General features: G+C 43.9%; 1 protein-coding gene across 7 annotated transcripts in view; it reads left to right on the top strand.

Moving 5' to 3' along the window:
* MED15 (mediator complex subunit 15) overlaps nucleotides 1-19,593 on the top strand; it is a 107,909-nt gene that overhangs the window by 33,817 nt on the left and 54,499 nt on the right. For 6 of the 7 annotated variants that reach the window (XM_074206626.1, XM_074206622.1, XM_074206623.1 and 3 more), the window contains 2 exons: nucleotides 16,323-16,410; nucleotides 19,191-19,242. In XM_074206626.1, coding sequence (XP_074062727.1) covers nucleotides 16,323-16,410; nucleotides 19,191-19,242 — 140 coding nt within the window. Of the gene's footprint in view, nucleotides 1-712; nucleotides 9,880-16,322; nucleotides 16,411-19,190; nucleotides 19,243-19,593 lie in introns of those variants that run through there. The other variant, XM_074206624.1, reaches the window with a different exon arrangement.

The following is a 19,593-nucleotide window of genomic DNA, read 5'->3' as shown; positions in this document are numbered from 1 at the left end:
CCTGGTGCAGTCCCAGATCCTTCAAGTCTGGACTAGTGGCAGGAGCCTTCTGGATGGTCTCCCCACTACTAACCATGCTCAGCTCAGTTCTGAAATTGATCTTCCTGGTGTAACTGTGTTGTTCCCCATTTAGTAATGTTTGTGGCTTCCTTTTATCTCAAGGATCAAATCTAAAACCCTCCACTTAACCTGGCCCTTGCTCCTTTTCTAGTCTTCTCACAAGCCTTGCTCCCTCTTCTTCCTGGTGATCCTGGCCCCTTGGCTGCTCTTGTACAAGACCTCCTGGCTCAGCAGTGTCCTCCATCCTTGTCTCCACTTCCTTCGAGTCTCTGTTAAACCCAGTTTCTGCAAAGAGTCTTTCCAAGGGTCCCTCGATGCTAGAGAGCCCCTCTGTTGATTTTCTTCAGTTTATCCTGGGTATATCTTGTTTGCACAACTGCTTGCATGTTGATATCCCCTGGAGAGCAGAGATAGTGGAGATCTTTTTTTTAATTTTGTCTTTTTTATTCCTTTCAGACTGCCCAGCATACAGTAGGTGCTTAATAAATGCTTATTAACTATAAGTGAACTCCAGGAAGCCTTTTCCAAGGCTTAAGGAATTCTTGATAACTCAACTTGAAGAAACTGAAGACGGGGGGGGGGGGGGGGTGTCAGTGAGTTACCCAGGTACATACACAGGTAATTTGTGGCTTCAGCATTAGGATCCACACTCACATCAGGGAACTGAAAGACTTGTTTGTAACTAGTTTGGTCAGCATAGAGGCTGTTGGAAGTAACAGTTGGTATAGGAAAGGTAGAGATGATAGAATGTAGGAGAATATTTTTGTGGAAAGAGTGTTGGATTTGTAGAAAGAGCTATAGATTTGCATCCTGTCTCTGATTAGCTAAGTAACCAAAGGTAACTGAATTCACATCTAGATAGTTTTTTAAGCCCTAACATGCCTCATTTCAGATTTTTTTTTTTCAGTATTATATGGTTGAAAGGGACCAGAACCAGAAATTCAGTAACCTGGGTACTAGGTCTGTTGTTGCCACTAGGTCCAGTCAATGAAGTCTTTCCCCTGGTTCATTCTAGCTAAACTGGACTGTCTGCTCTTCCCCAACTCTGCTTTCTGTTTTCCACTTCTGAGGGAAAATAGAAGGCACAGTCCTTTCTCTCTTACCTTCTTCCTGTCTTCCTAAATCTTCCTCATCCTTTGAAGTTTAGTTCAGCCTCCACCTCTTCCTGGAAGCCTTCTGTGATTCCTCTCTGTCCTAGGCTGGTTTGAGATGGGGTTGCCCTGTGCTCAGGCTCTCTCCCTACTCAGATTTCTTCCTAATCTACTTGTCTGTGTCCAGAAGGCCCAATATGGCCTGGTTTGGAGATTTGGAACTGGGTGAGACCAGGGTTTCCAGACCTACCTCTAACTTTCCCCACAAGCCTCTGTTCTAAGACATTACTGATGGCTAACTGGACAGAGAAAAGGGTATTGGAAGGGGTTGGGTTGCTCTTCTCCCTCTCATGACTGACTTTGGGGTGAAGCCCTACAATTTCTTCTTGGAATCCCCTAAGACAGCTTCCTTCTCTGAGTCTTCATTTTTCTACTTTCAATCAGGGATTCTTAAATCTGGGGTTTGTGAACTTTTAAAAAACTTTTAACAACTATATTTTAGCATAATTAGTTTCCTTTGTAATCCTGTGAATTTGGTTTTCTGCATTTAAAATCACTCTTTTGAGACCTCCAGTTGGGGTAAAAAACCAGATGCAGTATCTCTTGAGTTCCATGGTTTGAACAGGACCCTGGGATCTTGGGAGGGGTCCCCCAGGGACTCTGGGCAAGTCATTGGCCTCACACAGTGGGCCGAACAAGCTGGTCAGATGTGGTAGTAATCAAGGGCTTTGGAAACCTTTGCTCTCTTGTAGGCATGTTGACTATTCTGAGAATGCATGAATGACAGAGTGTTCTGGAGATCTCTTGTTGGGGGAGTGCCACAAGTATTTAGAGAGAGAGAGCCCTTGTTCTTAGCACATTGCCTAGCAAACAGGGAGGCTTAAAACGCCTTCTTTCCTTCCTTCTTCCAGGAGAGTTTATTCTCATAGTGCTGAAGGAAAAGGAAATGGAAGGAGGGAGGGGTGTACAGGCCCTGTAACTAGTGAGAATACTTGGGGGGAGGACTGGAGGGCAAGAGGGCCTGGTGCCTGGTGCCTGGTAACAGGGCAAGCTGACTGGTTGGCATTCTCTCAGTCACCAAACATGGGGGTCAGGTCCTAGGCCTGAGGCACTAAAGGTGAGTGAGATTGGAGCTTGGGGTAACAGTGCAGAAATGCAGGCCCCCAGAGGGAGGTTGGTGCCAAACTGACCTCTCCAAAGGAATGGCAGCCCGAGGGACTGGGGCTAGTTGACCTTTGTATCCTTTTGGGGTGCTTGATGAGTTGAATTTTTTTTTAATTAAACAGAGGCAGTTATAATGCAGTAGAAAGAGCATAAACTGAAATTGGAGGACATGGTTTCTGACACTTATTTGTGTCATTTAATCTCAAGTCTCAGTTTATCTATAAACATGAGGGTGTGAAGGACCAGACAGACGGGTCTCTGAAGTCTCCTCTGGATCCAAGGGGCATTGAGTCTGGCACCAGTGGGTGCTTAATGCTTCTTGGTTGACTGACTTTCTTTCCTCTCTCACTCTTCTTAACTCTGTTCAGTCTGGCTTCCAACCTAATCACTTGACTAAAATGCTCTTCCCAAAGTTACTACCTGCAGTAGAATCTCATTGGCTCCAGACTTCTCTTTCACTCTCCTGGCCTCCCAAGCAAGCACAGAGTCCTCACTCTTACCCTGGCAAGTCACTTCACTCTGTTTGCCTCAGTTTCCTCACTTGTAAAATAAGCTGGAGAAGGAAATGGCTAAATATTCCAGTATCTTTATCAAGAAAACCCTAAATGGGGTCATGAAGAGTGACATGACTGAAAAACAACTAAATAACAAGAGCATATTTAATTGATACCTTTTGTTGTTCATCTCATTCATTTCTAAATATTTTCTCCATCTACCAAACGACCCATCCTTTGGAATAGAATGTACATGTAATTGTAAAAAAGAGAGAAAACCAGGTTCTGCAGAAGCCTACCAACTCTGAAGCCTGGTGGATAGAGTCAGATCTGGAGTCAGGAAGACATTCTCAGATATTGAGAAGTTTGGTGACCTGGACAGGTTACTGGACCTCAGTCTGTCTCAGTTTCCTTATCTGTAAAATGGGAATGATAATAGCACCTTCCCCCCAGGGTTATGAGTATCAGTTGACCTTATAATTATGAGCGGCTTAGCAACATGACATCTCATTGGAGATGCTCGTGCAGTGCTTGTTCCTTCTCCCCCCTCCACTGACTACCCCCAACCTAATCTGAGTGAGTGTTCTGTATACCCAGCAGGAGGGCCAGGGCCTAAGGAAAAATGAGAGGGGCATTTCTTCCCCTCTTCTCAAGTTATTTAGTGTTTTCCTTTGGCCTTTAAACTGTTCTGGTTCTTGCTTGACAGCAAGTCATAGGATCCTAGATTTTGAGCTGGAAGGATCTTGAAAAGAATCAGTTGAGTTCATTGTCCTTCATTTTATGGATGAGGAGTCTTAGAGATGTGAAGTGACTTTGCCCAGGCTCTTATAGTTAGTAAATATATGAGCCAGAGTTTGAGCACAAGTCTTCCTGATCTTTATCCAGTCTGCAAGTTTTCCCAAGTTTCTCTTAATTCTTAATATGTATAATTTCTAAGATATCATAATATTCCATTACAATCATATACCACTGTTTGTTCAGCTAGTCCTCAGCTTTTCCTTATTTGAAGAGTTTTTTTCTCTTTATTTCTTTGGTTTTAAATATTTCATTTTTTCCAATTACATGTAAAGACAATTTTTATTTTTTTAATTGAAGTTTGAGTTTCAGATTCTCTCTCTCTTTCATCTCCCCTCATTGACAAGGTCAATTTAATATAGGTTATACATGTACTGTGATGCAATACATATGTCCATGTTAAGCATGTTTGAGAGAATACTCAGAACCTCCCCACACTTTGATCTACACTCAGACTCCTCCAGTTCTTTCTAAAGATGGGGAGCATTTTTCATCACGAATTCTTTAGAACTGACTTGGATCATTGTACAGCTGAGAATAGCTAAATTATTCTCAGTTGATTCTCATACAATGTTGCTGTTATTGTGCACTGTTCTCCAGGGTCTTCCAGATTTTTCTGAAACCATCCTGCTCATCATTTCTTATAGCACAATAGTGTTCCATCACAATCACATTCAACAATTTTATTTAGCCAATCTCCAGCTGATGGGGATCCCCACAAAAAGAGCTGCTATAAATATTTTTTCTACATAGGGGTCCTTTTCCTTTTCTTTGATCTCTTTGGGATACAGACCTTGTAGTAGTCTAGCTGGGTCCCTAGGGTAATGATGATAGACCTTTGGGGATATTTTGGGGATATAAATTGCTCCTCTGGAAATTTTCTAAGTTTTTTTTTATTTAAATGCTGCTGATAATATATGAGAAATGAATAATCCTCTCTGGGAGACTTGTAGTTAGAGTGGCTTCCTCTAATGTCCTTCCAAGCTCCTTTCCCAAGTTTATTTCTTTCCCTTCTTGAAATCAAACCTTTTTTAAAGTTTGTTTTACAGTTTTTTTAAGGGCTGTAAATTAGTTGAATAGATAGAGTTGAAGTGCTAACTAACTCTGGGCAAAAGCATAAGGAACTAGGCCTTTCTTCATTCCCCCTTCCCCTCAGCAAACCAGTCTTCCAGTTCCTGGTGTTTTTTTCACTAAAGCCTCCTAGGAAAGAGACCTGTCGGAGGAATCTAATGGAATTCCTAAATACAGGGAAAAGGAACTGAAGGAAGGATGGCCTGTGCTTCAGTGAATTGGATCCATGCCCCTTGTCTCTCTTTGGTTGTCTTCCCCAAACCATCCTCTTCATCACTCCTCACATTCAGAGGAGCTGAGCGCAGTAACCCATCTGGTCTAGTTGGTGTTCTGGTCCCTCGCCTTCCTCCCCTGTCTCTGCTTGCCCTGTTTCATCCCCCTCCATCCTTGCTACCTGCTGACTGTGGTAGCATGTTTCAGTCACGAAGCCCAGAGGACTGGGCTATATGGTTTCTCCCTCAGGAAGGTCAGCTGCTTGGTGGAGGCCAGTTGTCACCACTTTTGTGACCTTCAGCAAGTCCCCTATTTGCCCTGTGTCTTAATTTCCTTTCCTCTTGGAAAGAGGGGGGGCTCTAGGACCGACTTCTTCCAGGTGTCTTATCCCCTCATCTGGGATCTGTTCTGTTTCTATGGCATTTGTTTTACATTATCTGTAGATAATAGGCTGTATGCTTGTGTACTTCCCTCCCAGACTGTAAGGTCCTTAAGACCCTTTGTATGCCCACCATTTTATACCTACCAGTCTTACCCTTTTAGGAGGTGCTTTTTTACACAATCAGGTTAAATTGAAAGTAGTTCTGGAAAATAAGCCCTTGGAAGCCTTCCTGGTCCAGGTCTAGATTTCTAGGGAAGGCCAGATACATGGAGTTGGGAGGGATTTATCTCTCCCCGGGGCTGGCTCCCTGCTTGAAGGGAAGGGAATTTACTCTAAATTTGAGGTTGGGGGGGAGGGTAAAAGAGGTTCCAGGTCCATGGAACGGCCAGTTCCTCTAATGTCCTTCCAGGTTCCTTTCCCAAGTTTATTTCTTCTCTTTTTCTTCTTGAAATCAAACCTTTTGAAAGTTTCGGGGCTTGCCTGCAGGTGAGGTGGCCAAGCTCCCCTTCTTGTTGCTAACCCTTGGAGAGTTTAACCCCACTTCATTAACCTTGCTGAGACTCTCCTGCCATCTGGTGGTGAAGCCAAGAATTTCTCTCTGCAGCTTTTTCTAGCCGAGTTTATCAGGCCTGGAAAGGACATTATGTAACAGAGGACTAGACCCTTACAGGATACAAGGGGAAGATGGGCATTTTCAGAACCCAAGATGTTCAGTGATGTTCCACAAGCACCTGCTGTGAACAGCAATGGGTGTGCAACACCAGGAGTGAGAGCACCTGGCCTTAAAGAACTTGTTCCAGTCTGTAGATGCACAATCAATGTCTGGTCATTCAGGGAGGGAAGTCAAGTCTGGTCTGATGTCAGGGGTGATGCTTGGACTGAGCTTTGAAAGAAATGAGAAAGACCTAAATGGGGAGAGAGGAAAGGAAACACATGCAGGTATGTGGGGGGGGGGCACAGCCTTGGAAAAGGCCTAGAGATAGGAGATGGAGCAGTAAGGAGATGAGCTTAGGCCAGGCCAGAACTGTGCTATGTGCTGGAGAACTAGAAAGCTTAGGCCAGGGCTTATGTGCTCAGAAGGATGGAGGTCAACTCTGGAGAGGGAAGGATAGTGGTCCCAGCCCTTAGGAATAGATTGAAGAGGTACTAAAGATTGCAGCACCAGTTATGAATGAATGAGTGAGGAAATGAATGAAGTAGCATTTATTCACAACTGACTGGCTCCAGTCACCACACTAAGTTCCAAAAATCAAATCAAAAAACTTGAGTCTGTCCTCAAAGAGATGGACTTTTCAGAGACAGACAGAAACATAGACAGACACGCTAAATCACAGGATTGACCTCCCTGGCCAGCTAGACCAGCCCCTAAGGGAAAGATGCCTCCTCAAACCTGTTGAGGAAGTGGTTTTTGCAGACTTCCTTAGAAGAGGAAATCATCAACCTTTGAGACAGGACATTCTACTTTGGGATAGTTGAAATAGAGGGAATGTCTTCTAATATCCATCCAGCCAGAATTTGCCCCTTTGCAACTTCCACTATCACTCCTGGTTTGTCCCTCTAGGGCCAAACAGACGCCTCTTCCTTATGATGTCCTTTCAAATACTCAAACCAGCTGTCATGTTCACTCCCCACAGTCCGTCCCCCCCCCACCAGTCTCCTGTCATTTCCAGGCTAAACATCCTCAGTTCCTTCTATCAATCCTTTATAACATATATAGACTTCCCAGTTGATCCTGCTCCATGACCAAGTCTGGCCCCTTTGCTTATTTATGTAAGACTAGAGTGGATGTTTACACTTTTAAATATTAGAAAACTATTTACCAATTTAAAAAGCATTCTTACTTGGGGGCTGCACAAAATCATGACTCGGCCCCAACTCTAGAGCCTCTCTGGTTTATCAATATCCTTTCTAAACTCTTCCCAGAACTGTACCCAGTGCTTTAGATGAGGCCTAATGAGGACAGACTGCAACAGGACTGCCACCCCCCCCCCCAGTCATTCCTAGTATCTCTGCCCCTCCTAATATAGTCTAGGAGCATTTTTCTGTTGAGATTCATTAAGCTGGCAGTCTCGTCCAACCCTGCTGCCATCTAATCATGCCTCTGGCACCTTATGTTTACGAAGTTTCATTTGTGTGTTTGACAAGCCTTGACATATTCACTATTGAATTCACTATTATTTGATTCAGTCCAAGGATCTAACCCAGGGTGGTCAGGGCCCCTCAGCTAAGAGTGGTTCTTGATTGGTCATCAAGTGATTTTTGGCTTGTCTTCCAAGTGAGTTAGATATTCTTCCAAGCTTGATATCATCTGCCAGTTTGATGAGCAAACCTTCTATTCCTTTATCCAGATCATTGAAAAGACTAAACAGCTCAGGGTCTAACACAGAGCCCCAGGGTCCTCCCGTGAGGACTTCCTGCCATGTCAGCATGGAATCTGACAGTCAGTCTGATTGGGTTCCTGGCTTCATATGGCTCCCTTGTTCACAAGAAGAACATGAAATAGTTAATCAAAAGCATAGGGGAAATGTAAGTACACTATATCCAAAATATATCCCTCATCTGTTAAGTTAGCGATCCTGTTCAAAAAGGCTTGAAGTTAGTCTAGTGTGATCTGTGCGGCTTGTGAGGTTCTGCTGGGTCTGTGCCATTGATTCCTGGCTCATTGGCTGCTGCCCCCCCCCCTTTCTTTTGGGCCAGTGATGCCCCTTGAGGTTTTCCTCAGGATTCCTAGTCGGTGTCCCTGACCTAGAGTTTGACTCTGTCATCTTTCTGGGACAACACTTGACTTTCTTCAGTCTTGTGGCCCCTCTCTGGTTTTCCTTGTGCTTTCCAGTTGTTGCTGACAGTGGCTTGGTAGACCCATCTGGGCCAGGGAGGCCAAGTGCTCTCATCCCATTTTCCAACTTATCTTGACCCCTTTAAGCATTTTGTTCTGTCATTTCCAGGGTAAAAGTCTCTCTCTTTTCTGAGAAAACAAGTAGACCCTCTGGTCTTCCCACCCTTTCTGCTGTCCTTTGTTTCCCTTGCTAGTCTCAACCCTGGTCTAGCACTAACCCTCCAACCCCAGGAATGGAGACCAGACCAGTGCCCTGAGCCAGAAAGGGAGAAAGCAGGGCATGGGGGCAGGGAGGGCTTTACTCCTGGACTGACTAAGGTCCCCCCCCCCCCAACTCCACCTCCCACATAAATAGATTTGGTCTGAAATGACTAGATATGATGAAGCCTTTTTGTGGATTATACCACTCTGGCTTTTCAATGGTTTCTCCCCCTCATCTATGTATAGTTAAGCAAGTCAGCCTACTCCTTGAAGTCTTTGGCCTGATCTGAAGGGTCTTCTTTCTTCTGTACCTCTATCCACTTGTGAATTTGTCATGTGAATTTGTCTCCTGCAGAATGCATTTGGCTAATTTTCACAACCATGCATATTTATGTGGAAGTTTGTATTTTTATTTTTTGCTATTTAATTAGCAAGTGGGAGGGAGAAAGAGAAATATAGGGCCTCAAAACCTGGTGATCCAGTGCCTAAAGTACTGAGAAGTCTGTCAGTGTGCTTGTCTTTAATATTGTCACACTCACTGATGTCCTTTCTGTTCTGGCTCCTGTTTTGTCCTTCCTGGCCTTGTCTTGGCATTTGTTCCTACCAGGAACCAGAGATTCTCTCTCCCTCTCTTCTCTTTTTCCTCTCTACATCCCACAGTCTGTCCTATCCTTCCAGGCTAGGTCTAGGAGCCCCTAGGCTTCTTTAGGCCTTCCCAACTCCCTTAGCTGGAAGGAAGCTCCATTTCTGGTTTCAACCCCTCCTTGGCCCTCCAATCCCCCCCCCCCTTTACAAGCCTTCTGTGATGGAGAGTAAGGCCAAGTCTCCATAGAAGTCCCCATCCCACCCCACTTCTCTCCTGGCTTTTTTCATGAGCAAAATACAGGGACTGGAGACTCCCAAAGGCAAGCAACAGACCCAAAAAAAAGAAATCCTTTTGGCTTGGCTTAACAGTGTGGTAGAAAGGTTAGTAGGTCTGGAGTCAGAAACCAGAGGTTAGTTCATAGTAGTTAGACAGTAGTCTTCCAAGCTTTGTTTGAAGACCACTAGTAAAGGAAAATCCCTTCTGTCCTGGGGCAATCCACTTCATTTTTGGCTAGGGCTAAGTGTTAGAAAGTTTTTTCTGCTTTTTAAAGATTTTATTTTACTTTGAAGTGTTCATTCTCTCTCTTTCTCTCTCCCCCCAACACCTCCAAAACAAAAGAAACAAAATGAGTGAAGCTGTGAAATCAAATAAATTCCTGAATTGTAAGAAGCAATCTATCTTCATTTGACCCCAAGGCCATCCATCTCTCCCTCCCAGAGCACAAGAGCTTTGGAATTCTGTTCTTTGGTCATTCTGTGGATCAGTGTTAGGAAAGTTTTCCCCATGCTTTTAGGCTTAAGTGTTTCTCTTTTCTGCCCTAAAGGGCAGAACCAATCTAAGCCCTCTTTGATGTCACAATCCCAGAACAACTTCACTGAATTCATCTCTTCTTGTTAAACATCAATTAACAGCTGATCCTCTGACAGCAAGAATTTGAGACCCTGCCCAACCTAGGTGTCTCCTCTCACCAGCCTTTTCAGACAGAGGTAAACATCCAGGTTCCACCCACTACAATAGGTGTCCCCTGGCTGTCCTGAGCTTCTCTTCTGCCTCCATTCTACTTCACTAGGTCATCTCAACTCTCAGGAAGTCCATTTTCATTTGTCTTCAGAAGACTTTAAAATTAGCTTGTTCATGTCTCCAACTTGGGCAAGTCACTTAACCCCCATAGACAACTTAAATTTATCATGTACAAACTGAACACCTTAGCTTTTTCACCTCCTTTCTTATTATCATTGAGAGCACCATGTTCACCCAGTCATCCAGGCTCCCCCCTTTGAGTGCCAATCTCAAATTTTTTCTTGTATTCAGCTTACTGAACCCATCTATGGCCATTCTTTCTAATACTCGTACAGTCAAGACTGGTGTAGGTGCTCACCACCTTAGGCCCTGTCATAGCTTGCTTCAAGTCTTTCCTCCTTTCAGACCATCCTCCAACAATTGCCAAAGTACTCTTCCTAAAGATCATGTATGACCTGGTCACACCACTCCTCCCCCCAGCTCTCTGACACCCAAGCTCCACGAGCTTCTGTTTGCTTAAAGAATAAATATCCAGTCTTTTGGGGGCTTTCTCAGACTTCCATAACCTGCCCCCTATGGACCTCTCTAGTCTTCTCCAGGCATCCTATAACCCAGCAGCACTGCCCTTCTTGCTATTGTGCCCATAGAACATTTCATCGTTGGATTCTGGACTTTTTTTTCCTTTTTACAAGGCAATGGGGGTTAAGTGACTTGTCCAAGGTCACACAGCTAGGTAATTATTTAAGTGTCTGAGGCTGGATTTGAACTCGGGTCCTCCTGACTCCAGTGTGGTACTCTAGCCACTGTACCACCTAGCTGCCCCTGATACTGGGTTTTTTCACTGAATGCGTACCTTCTATTTTCTGGGATTACTTACCCTGGTCTGTATCTCTGTACATAGTCATTGTAAATAATCTCTTCCAAAAGAATGTGAACTCTGTGAGGGGGAGTCTCTGCTTTTCTTTGGATCCTCAGCTAGTGAGTCTTTATAAATTCATTAATTGACTGATTAAATGGGAAGACCCATGGTCTTATGTCACATGTACTTAAGGAAAATTACTCTGACCATTATGTGCCAGTGGGAAAGACTTGAGGCAGGGAAACCCTTCTGGAAGCTCCTGCTGTGGCCACTTGAAAAGGGGGGTGGTGGAGTGAGAGCAGTGGACAGGGAGTATGTGAAAGATATGGTGAAGGTAAAAACAGCAAGATTTGAGAGCTTGGTTAGATGTGTTAGGGTGAGAGTTTGGTTAGATGTATAGGGTAAGAAGGAAGGAGAGCATTAATGGTGAAGAAGACAGATCAGTTTTAGATCCTTAAGGGTTCTGTGGAGTAGAAAACCCTGTCTAGATCCAAATGTTAGATTTTTATGGTTCTGAATTCTCCCGGTTTAGGTTAAGTATTTTAAATACCCACAAATGTTCCTCGTGTGGCACTATTTCTAGATGCCTTTCCTATTCCTTCCCCTTTTTGGCCTCCACTCTATAGTGTCCTTCTGAAAATGCAACTCCCAGAGTTGGAGGTAGACCCCCCCAGCAGGTGATGATGATGATGAGGAGGAGGAGGAGATTGTTTGTCTTTTGTTCTCAAAGAAGTCCATGACATTAGAGGGGTGATGCCATAACATACATGTGAATAAGATTTGAGTGATGAAAACTGTGCTAAGTTAACAGCCTCATTTTTTCCTTCAGAGCCATTTGGGTCCAGTAGCCTGATATAAATCAGGTTGACTGGGGATAGCCCTGGATTTTTGAGGCATCAGCATTGTGTCTTGTCCAAGGTCACACAACTAGGGCAGGAGCTTTACCTGAGTAAGCTGAGCAAGTAGCCACAGGGTGGCCCTTTCTCTTCATCCTTCTTTGTCTGGGGTTATAGACTAACATCACAGCTTTTTGTACTGTGCCATTACATTGCTGAATTGAACCTCATCAACTAAAAATCCCCAGGTCTTTTTCTCCAATGCATTTCTAACAGAATGAAAAAATTTTGGTTGTCTAAGGCAATCTGAAGTATGATTTTTTTCTTGAATGTCAATTTATTTTATTTTTTCAATTACATGCAAAAATGGTTTTCAGCAGTCATCTTTCTTGTAAGATTTTGAGTTCCAAATTTTTCTAGCGCCCTCTTTCCCTCCCTCCCTCCCCATGGCAGCAAACATTATGATATAGGTTATATATATATATATATATATATATATATATATATATACAATCATGTTCAATGCATGTCAATATTAGTTATGTTGTAAAAAAACAATCATAATGAAAGGAGGAAAAACCATGAGCAAAAGGGTAGAAAAGCATAAAGTTTTGAAAAGTGAAAATAGTTTGCTTTGCTCCATATTCAAACTCCATAGTTTTCCCTCTGGAATATAATTTATACTTTTTTCTATATTGTTAATTTTCTTTCACTTGTGGGAGTTCTATCAGACTTTCACACACAATCAATCAGTAAACATTTATTAGGCACGTGCAATGTGTCAGAAACTGATAGGGGCTGGGCAAAAAGTGACAAAAGCCAGACCCTGCCCTCCAGGAGCTTAGAGCAGAGAGATGGCTTACAAACAATTAGAATACACTATGAGATAAATAGGGTAAATTGTAAAGGATGGAGTTTTAGTGGAATAGGGGGAGCAGGGCAGTTGTGGAATAGAGAAATTCCAGACATGGAGGACAAAGAAAATGTCCAGAATTAAGAAATGATGGACTATGTTCATGGAACAGTGAGGAGGCTGATGCTATTGGATAAAAGGGTAGGGAGAGAGAGGTATAAGAAGACTAAAGAGGTAGTAGGGCTAGGAAAGGAAAGAAAGGGGTGCATTGTTGCAGAAGCAAAATCAGCAGACCTTGGTAAGAGATTGGATGTGGGAATGAGAAGTAGTGAGGGATACAGGAGAACCTTTTTTGTTTGTTTGTTTTTGTTTTGGGCAAGGCAAATGGGGTTAAGTGGCTTGCCCAAGGCCACACAGCTAGGTAATTATTAAGTGTCTGAGACCAGATTTGAACCCAGGTGCTCCTGACTCCAAGGCTGGTGCTTTATCCACTATGCCACCTAACCACCCCTTGACAGGAGAACCTTAATTGCCGCCTACTGTAATAGGAAAGATAGAAGGAAGGGGAAAGATGAGTTCCATGTTGGCTATGTAATGAGTATAAGATTCAAATATCCAGTTTGAGGTGTCTGCCATGCATTTTGGAGAGGCCTAGAGATGGTAATTTAATCCATAGGATCTGATAAGGTCACCCAGGGAAGTTGTATAGAAGGGAGAGGAGAAGAAGGCTAAGGACAGACTCCCAAGAGATACCTACAAATGATCTAATGGAGCATTCAGCAAGGAGAGGAGGAGGAGGAGGAGAACCAGGAGAGGTGTGGTGGTGCCCTGAAAACCTAGAGAGGAGAGGACCAAGGAAGAGAGAGTGCTGGACAGTGTCTGAGGCTGCATAGAGGCCAAGGAGAATGATGATGGAGAAGAAGCCATTAGATTTGGCAATTAAGAGGTCATTAGTAACTTTGGAGAGAACAATTTCAGTGGAGTGATGAATAAACTTAAGAAAAGAAAGGAGAGGGGTGGCTAGGTGGTGCAGTAATAAAGCACCGGCCCTGGAGTCAGGAGTACCTGGCTTCAAATCCGGTCTCAGACACTTAATAATTACCTAGCTGTGTGGCCTTGGGCAAGCCATTTAACCCCATTTGTCTTGCAAAAAAATTTAAAAAAACAAAAATAAAAAATAAAAGGAGAGAAAGGAGAGTCCCCTAATATAGACAACCTTTCAAGTTTAGCTACCAAGGACAGAAGAGATACTAGAGAGAGGATAGTTAGCTGGAATGGAAAAACCTAGTGAGGATTTTTTCAGATGAGAGACAAGGACATGTTTGTAGCCAGCTGAAAATGAGTCAGGGAGAGATTGAAAATAAGTGAAAGAGGGGCGGCTAGGTGGTGCAGTGGTGGATAGAGTACCAACCCTGGAGTCAGGAGTACCTGGCTTCAAATCCGGTCTCAGACACTTAATAATTACCTAGCTGTGTGGCCTTGGGCAAGCCACTTAACCCATTTGTCTTGCAAAAAAAAAACTTAACAAAAGAAAAAGAAAATAAGTGGAAAGGCCCCTGTCTCCTACCAGTTGTGCCATTTTGTTAAGATAGCTTAGTTAAAAACCATTTTAATATAAAAAAAGTGAGAGTGGGGATGACTCAGAGGAAGCCATCTGTTGGATGGAATTGGGTCCATGTGAACAAGAATGGGGTTGGTCTTTCTAAGGAGTAAGGCCTGGGAGACGGGGTGAAGGTGGCACAAGGAACCTGAGTGATAGGAGATGAGGAAGAGGGACCTCACATCAAATAGTGCAATTTTATCTATAAATTATGAGATCCTCAAGGTTCTCAGCTGAGAGGGTGGGAGGAGAAGGAAGCATAGGAAGTTTGAGGACAGATGAGAAGTTTGGAAGAGCCACTGTGGAGAGAGTGGGATAGTGAGTTGGTAAGGAAGGTAGAGTGGGATTGCCATGCAATAGTGAGGACCTTGATGAGTTTACATAACATAAATTTGGAGTGGACCCAGTCAGAAAAGTTAGGGTAAGCAAAAAAATACATTTCACTTTGTATATTGAGTCCATTTAGTCCCCTCTCTGGAATTGGGCAGGATGTTTCATAATCATTTGGAATTGTAGTTGATCATCGTATTGAAAAGTTACTAATAGTCTTACATAATTGATTATCCTTACAATGTTGATGTTATGTATCCATCGTTCTCCTAGTTTTGCTCATTCAGGCCTTCCCACATTTTTCTGAAATTATCCTGCTTCTCATTTCTTTTAACACAATAAAATTCCATCACAATCACATACTACTGTTTGTTCAACTGTTCCTCAGTTGATGGGCATGCTCTCAATTTCCAATTCTTTGCCTCCACAAAAAGAGCTGCTAGCAATATTTTTGTACGTATATATCCTTTTCCTTTTTTTTTTTTAAATCTCTTTGGGGCATAGACCTAGTAGTGTTATTGTTGGGTCACAGTAGGTATAATTTATTAGCTTTTGGAACATAGTTCCAAATTGCTTTCTGGGATAGTTAAATTACTTCACAGCTCCACTAGTAGTGCATTAATATACCTATTTTCTCATATCCCCTCTAGCATTTGTCATTTGTCGTTTAACTTTTTTATCATCTTAGTCAATCTAATGGGTTGAGGGGATAGCTCAGTTTTGTGTGCATTTCTCTGATTATTAAGAATTTTTTTTTAAGGTTTTTGCAAGGCAAACGGGGTTAAGTGGCTTGCCCAAGGCCACACAGCTAGGTAATTATTAAGTGTCTGAGACCGGATTTGAACCCAGGTACTCCTGAATTCAGGGCTGATGCTTTATCCACTATGCCACCTTGCCACCCCGATTATTAAGAATTTAAAATATTTTTTCACATGGCTATTAATAGTTTGAATTTCATCTTCTAAAAAATAATCTTTTATTGATTGGGGAATGGCTTATTCTTACAAATTTCACTCCATTCCCTACATATTTTTGAAATAAAGCCATTGTCAGGAAAACTTCCTACAAAGATATTTCCCCCTCCCCAATTTCCTGCTTTTCTTCTAATTTTAGTTGCATTGGTTTTGTTTGTGTAAAACTGCATAAATTTTATGTAATCAAAATTATACATTTTACCTCTTGGGAACTTTTCAAAAGTCTCTTATTGGTTCACAAACTTTCCCTGTATTCCTAGGTTCGACAAGTATGTTCTTTCATATTCTACTAATTTGCTTATAATATCATTCCTTAAGTCTAAGTCATATACCCATTTTTGAAATTATTTTGGTAAACAATGTGATATGTTGGCTCTCTGCCTGGTTTCTGCTTTCCCATCACCCAGTGAGTTCCTATCCTATTACATGGGAGATTTCAGTTGATCAAACTCCAAGTTACTGGGCTTGTTGGCTTGTGTCAGTCAAGCACCTGATGTTTTCCGTTGGTGGGGGGCTTCTAAGAGGAAGAGGATGTTAGAAGATCTCTCATGCAGAGGAGGGAAGAATCTTTCCAGGATTTGGGGGCGGGGGGAAACTACTGAGCTTGGGCTTTTGGTTCTTCCTCTTCTCTTTCTATACATACTCCTCTCTTCTTTCCCAGAATACTTTAGACTTCTTCCCCAGCATCTGCTGCACTGATCTCTGCACAGTGAATAGTAGATAAATAGTTGTTGGCTGCCAAGTGATCTCTGTAGTCAGCTCCTGCGTCACTGGTGGGGACATTGACCCCACCACCTCCATGGCCTGCAGGGGAGCCCTCCCTCCAGATCCACTGCTTGCCTCCTCACGACAAGGCCCTGGATAAAGGGGAGGGGGCCAACCCAAGCCTGGCTGCCTCCCTGGGGAGCTGGGGCAGTCGGGGCTGCGGCGAGTGACGTTTTCTCTTTTGTATTACAGTGAAGATGCCATGAGGAAAGCTGGAGTTGCCCACAGTAAATCCAGTAAGGATATGGAGAGCCATGTCTTCTTGAAGGCCAAAACCCGGGTAAGGTGCGATAGTGGTGTTGGGCCTGCAGGCTCTACTCCACCCTGGGGGAATGAGGGGGTGGCTGCTTTGGGTAGTGCCCCAGAGAAGGGAAGGGACTGAGCCAGGGTCATGGACCCCTCAGTTTCTGACTGACCCCCCCCCAGGACCCCTTATAATATTCCAGGTCACCTCTTTACCTTGTTTGTCTGTAGTTTTGTTTTTGGAGGCTCACTTCAATAATAGCAGGAAAATGGGCAGCTAAGTGGCTCAGTGGATAAAACACCGGCCCTGGAGTCAGGAGTACCTGGGTTCAAATCTGATCTCAGACACTTAATAATGACCTAGCCATGTGGCCTTGGGCAAGCCACTTAACCCCATTTGCCTTGCAAAAACCTAAAAAAACAAACAAAAAAAATGGAAAAAGTCATGCCATCTTTCATTGACATAGTCCTGTTTTCAGAGTGCTTTTGTGTATGTCATTTAGTGACCATTTGAGGGGGCTTTCTCCTCTGGGTCACTGGGCTAGAACGTGAGGTTTCCAGAGGTCCAAGGTGATGGAGTTGGGGGAGAGCAGGTACCAAAGACCATCCTGTTCACTGATGGTAAGGGAATTTGCCTTCTTGGCCATCACATGGCAACAGGTCAAAAGGATCTGGTGATGGGAGCTTGAGCCTGAGATCAAGGGTGAGGCCTTTTACTTCAGTGAAACTCCACTTCTCCTCTGTCCGAGGGGCAGAATACTATTGGCACCACTGATGTCTGAAAGCTCCAAATAAGAATGGGAACCAGCCCTTTGAGCCCTGTTGTACAAGCTGTCCCTGGAGAGATTTCCTGTTGGATGGCTCTCTGGCAGGGACTAGGACTAGCTAGGACTGAAGTAATATGGAAGAAAAGGACCCCAGAGAAAAGTGAAGCAGATGAGGCTCTTTACCCTTCTGAAACCCACCAGTGCTCTGAAGGGTGGAGCCTCCTTAGAGTGGGCAGGGTGCTAGGTCATCTGGGGTCTTGGGATGGGTCAGAGGTCATTATGGATGCCTGCTATTTGGGGGTCTACTGTTATTAAATCCTTCCTTTATGACCCCCATCTAAACCCCAGTCAAGTGACAGAATGCTCCCCTTCATGCTATCTAATAGCTCTTCACTATTCCCCCTCCCTAATGAATGGGGTCTGGGATCTGTGTGTACAAAGGGAAGTTCATCCCCTCTTCTCTATTCCCAACTATTGTTTTAATGAGGTAAAACCTGTGGCCTCTATTAGGGAAAGAGTGATGCCCGAGATCACAGAGGTGCTAGAGTAGAAATCTTTCTAGAGCATTCTTTACAAGTGATGATCCACTCCCTGGGGGACCCCTGAGGCAATCTCTAGGCAGAGGCAGTTTTCTGGGAGACTATAGCTGTATGCTAGTCAGTGGGGGGTCATGGGAAGTATCCTGGACTCAGAAGACTGGGCCCCAGGTGTCCATCTCCCCATTATTAGTCTTAGGACCCTAGGCAAGTCATTTCCTCTTTCTGAGACTCACTTTCCTTATCTATGAAAAGGGGCTGTTGAGACTTCTGCTTTCTTCCCCACTGACTTGTGCTAGGGAAACTTTGTAATCAGGAGCAAGTCCATTATCATTTAAATTATTAAAGTACTGGAGACTTTAGAAGCAAATCTGTTGAGTTCATAGGGGTCCTCAAATGAAAACTCCACAGTGGCAGTCTTCTGGGTCCTCACTGGCTGCAAGCTCCTTGGTGTTTTAAGGTGAACAAATTGTTAGGTGTACAGCCCTCCTCACAGACAAGGAAACTGAGGTTCAGAGATATTAAATGGTGAAGAAGAAACCAAGATCTCTGAACTCTGGATTTTCGGCAAACCATTTTTATTTAGTATTACTTAAAGTTCTGGAATTTCTGCCTTAGGAATATCTAGATATCCAAGCTTGCCTAGCAACCTCCCTTCTTTTCCCTTCTTGAAATCCTCTATCCTGAGATAATTTATGAGGAATCTTGAGTAGGGAAAAGGGTCATGATAGATTAAAATAGTTTTGAGTTAACATTCCAAGAATAAAATTGTCTTCAACTAGAACTACTCAGTTTCTTCCACAGAATTGCTAGGGTCCCCTCCCTGTGATCTGTATCAAGATTAGAACTCTTTCTGAGAAGCTAAAAAGTAAAATGGGAAATGGACTGGAGGATGGTGAAGAACTCTTTCTGGCTTATATCTAGTTTTCTTGAGTTCCCTCAGCACAGAGTCCATTAAAAAAAAAAAAGAGTTCTTTGGTTCTTCATTTAACCCGCTTTCCTAAGATACCAAATCTGGAAAGGGTTTGAGATGGGGAAAGCGACCAGGAGGTTTGCCTCTGCTCTGATTGGAGCCTGGGCCCCCTGACTCCAGATGCTGGACTGCTCTTTCCCTCCCCCTCCCACTCTGACCTTCTAGGGTCCTCCCAGCGCCAGCTCTCTGCATCCATGTTCTGAGGGCTCAACCCAGCCCAGACAGTCATGTCTGAAGAAAATGGGCAGTAGGCTCAGCTGATGTTTTTTCACCCCTCCATCTTTCCTGGTTGTCCCAGTCCCCTCTTTCCTCTCGGCCCGGTGTTGGCCTGCTGCCTTAGACATTCAGATGACTATTTCTCCCCAGTGGGTCCTGTTGTGGGGCCTGAGCTCTAGCCCCTGCCATCTGTCAGTGTGTGGCTCCACTGGCCCGCAGGAAGAAGAAGAAGGGCTCCCTTCTGGTGAGAGAAGGGAAATGGTGAGTCACCAAATGCCGGTCTTCTTCATTGTGGATTAAACTGCTTCCTGTTGTTTAATTTTAGGACGAATATCTTTCCCTTGTGGCCAGGCTCATTATCCATTTCCGAGACATTCGTAAGTAACCCCTTTTTGTGTTTCTTGGCTTTAGGGAGCTGTTGGGGGGGGGGTGGAGGGACGGCACCCTGTCCCCAGCTGAGCACAAGTAGCTCTGTTTCAGCTAATGCGTCCCTGTCCTTTTCTTGGGACACAAAGACAGAAGCAAAGCCAGAGGAGATGGTCCATGTCCTCAGAGAGCTTCCAGGACCCCTTTGGGGACCTTCCCAGCTCCTGTGACTGATTGAGTCTTCCCATTCTCAACTCTTGGACCCTTCACCCTGTGTTATCCTACAGCTTGATTCTTAGGTCGTAGCTGGGTGACTCCAAGCCTCAGTTTCCTTTTTTCTTTAACTCAGATTAGCTCAGATC

The sequence above is a fragment of the Macrotis lagotis genome, chromosome X (genome assembly GCF_037893015.1).
Source record: "Macrotis lagotis isolate mMagLag1 chromosome X, bilby.v1.9.chrom.fasta, whole genome shotgun sequence".
NCBI lineage: Eukaryota > Metazoa > Chordata > Mammalia > Peramelemorphia > Peramelidae > Macrotis > Macrotis lagotis.
This window is presented reverse-complemented; position numbering and strand designations above follow the sequence as displayed.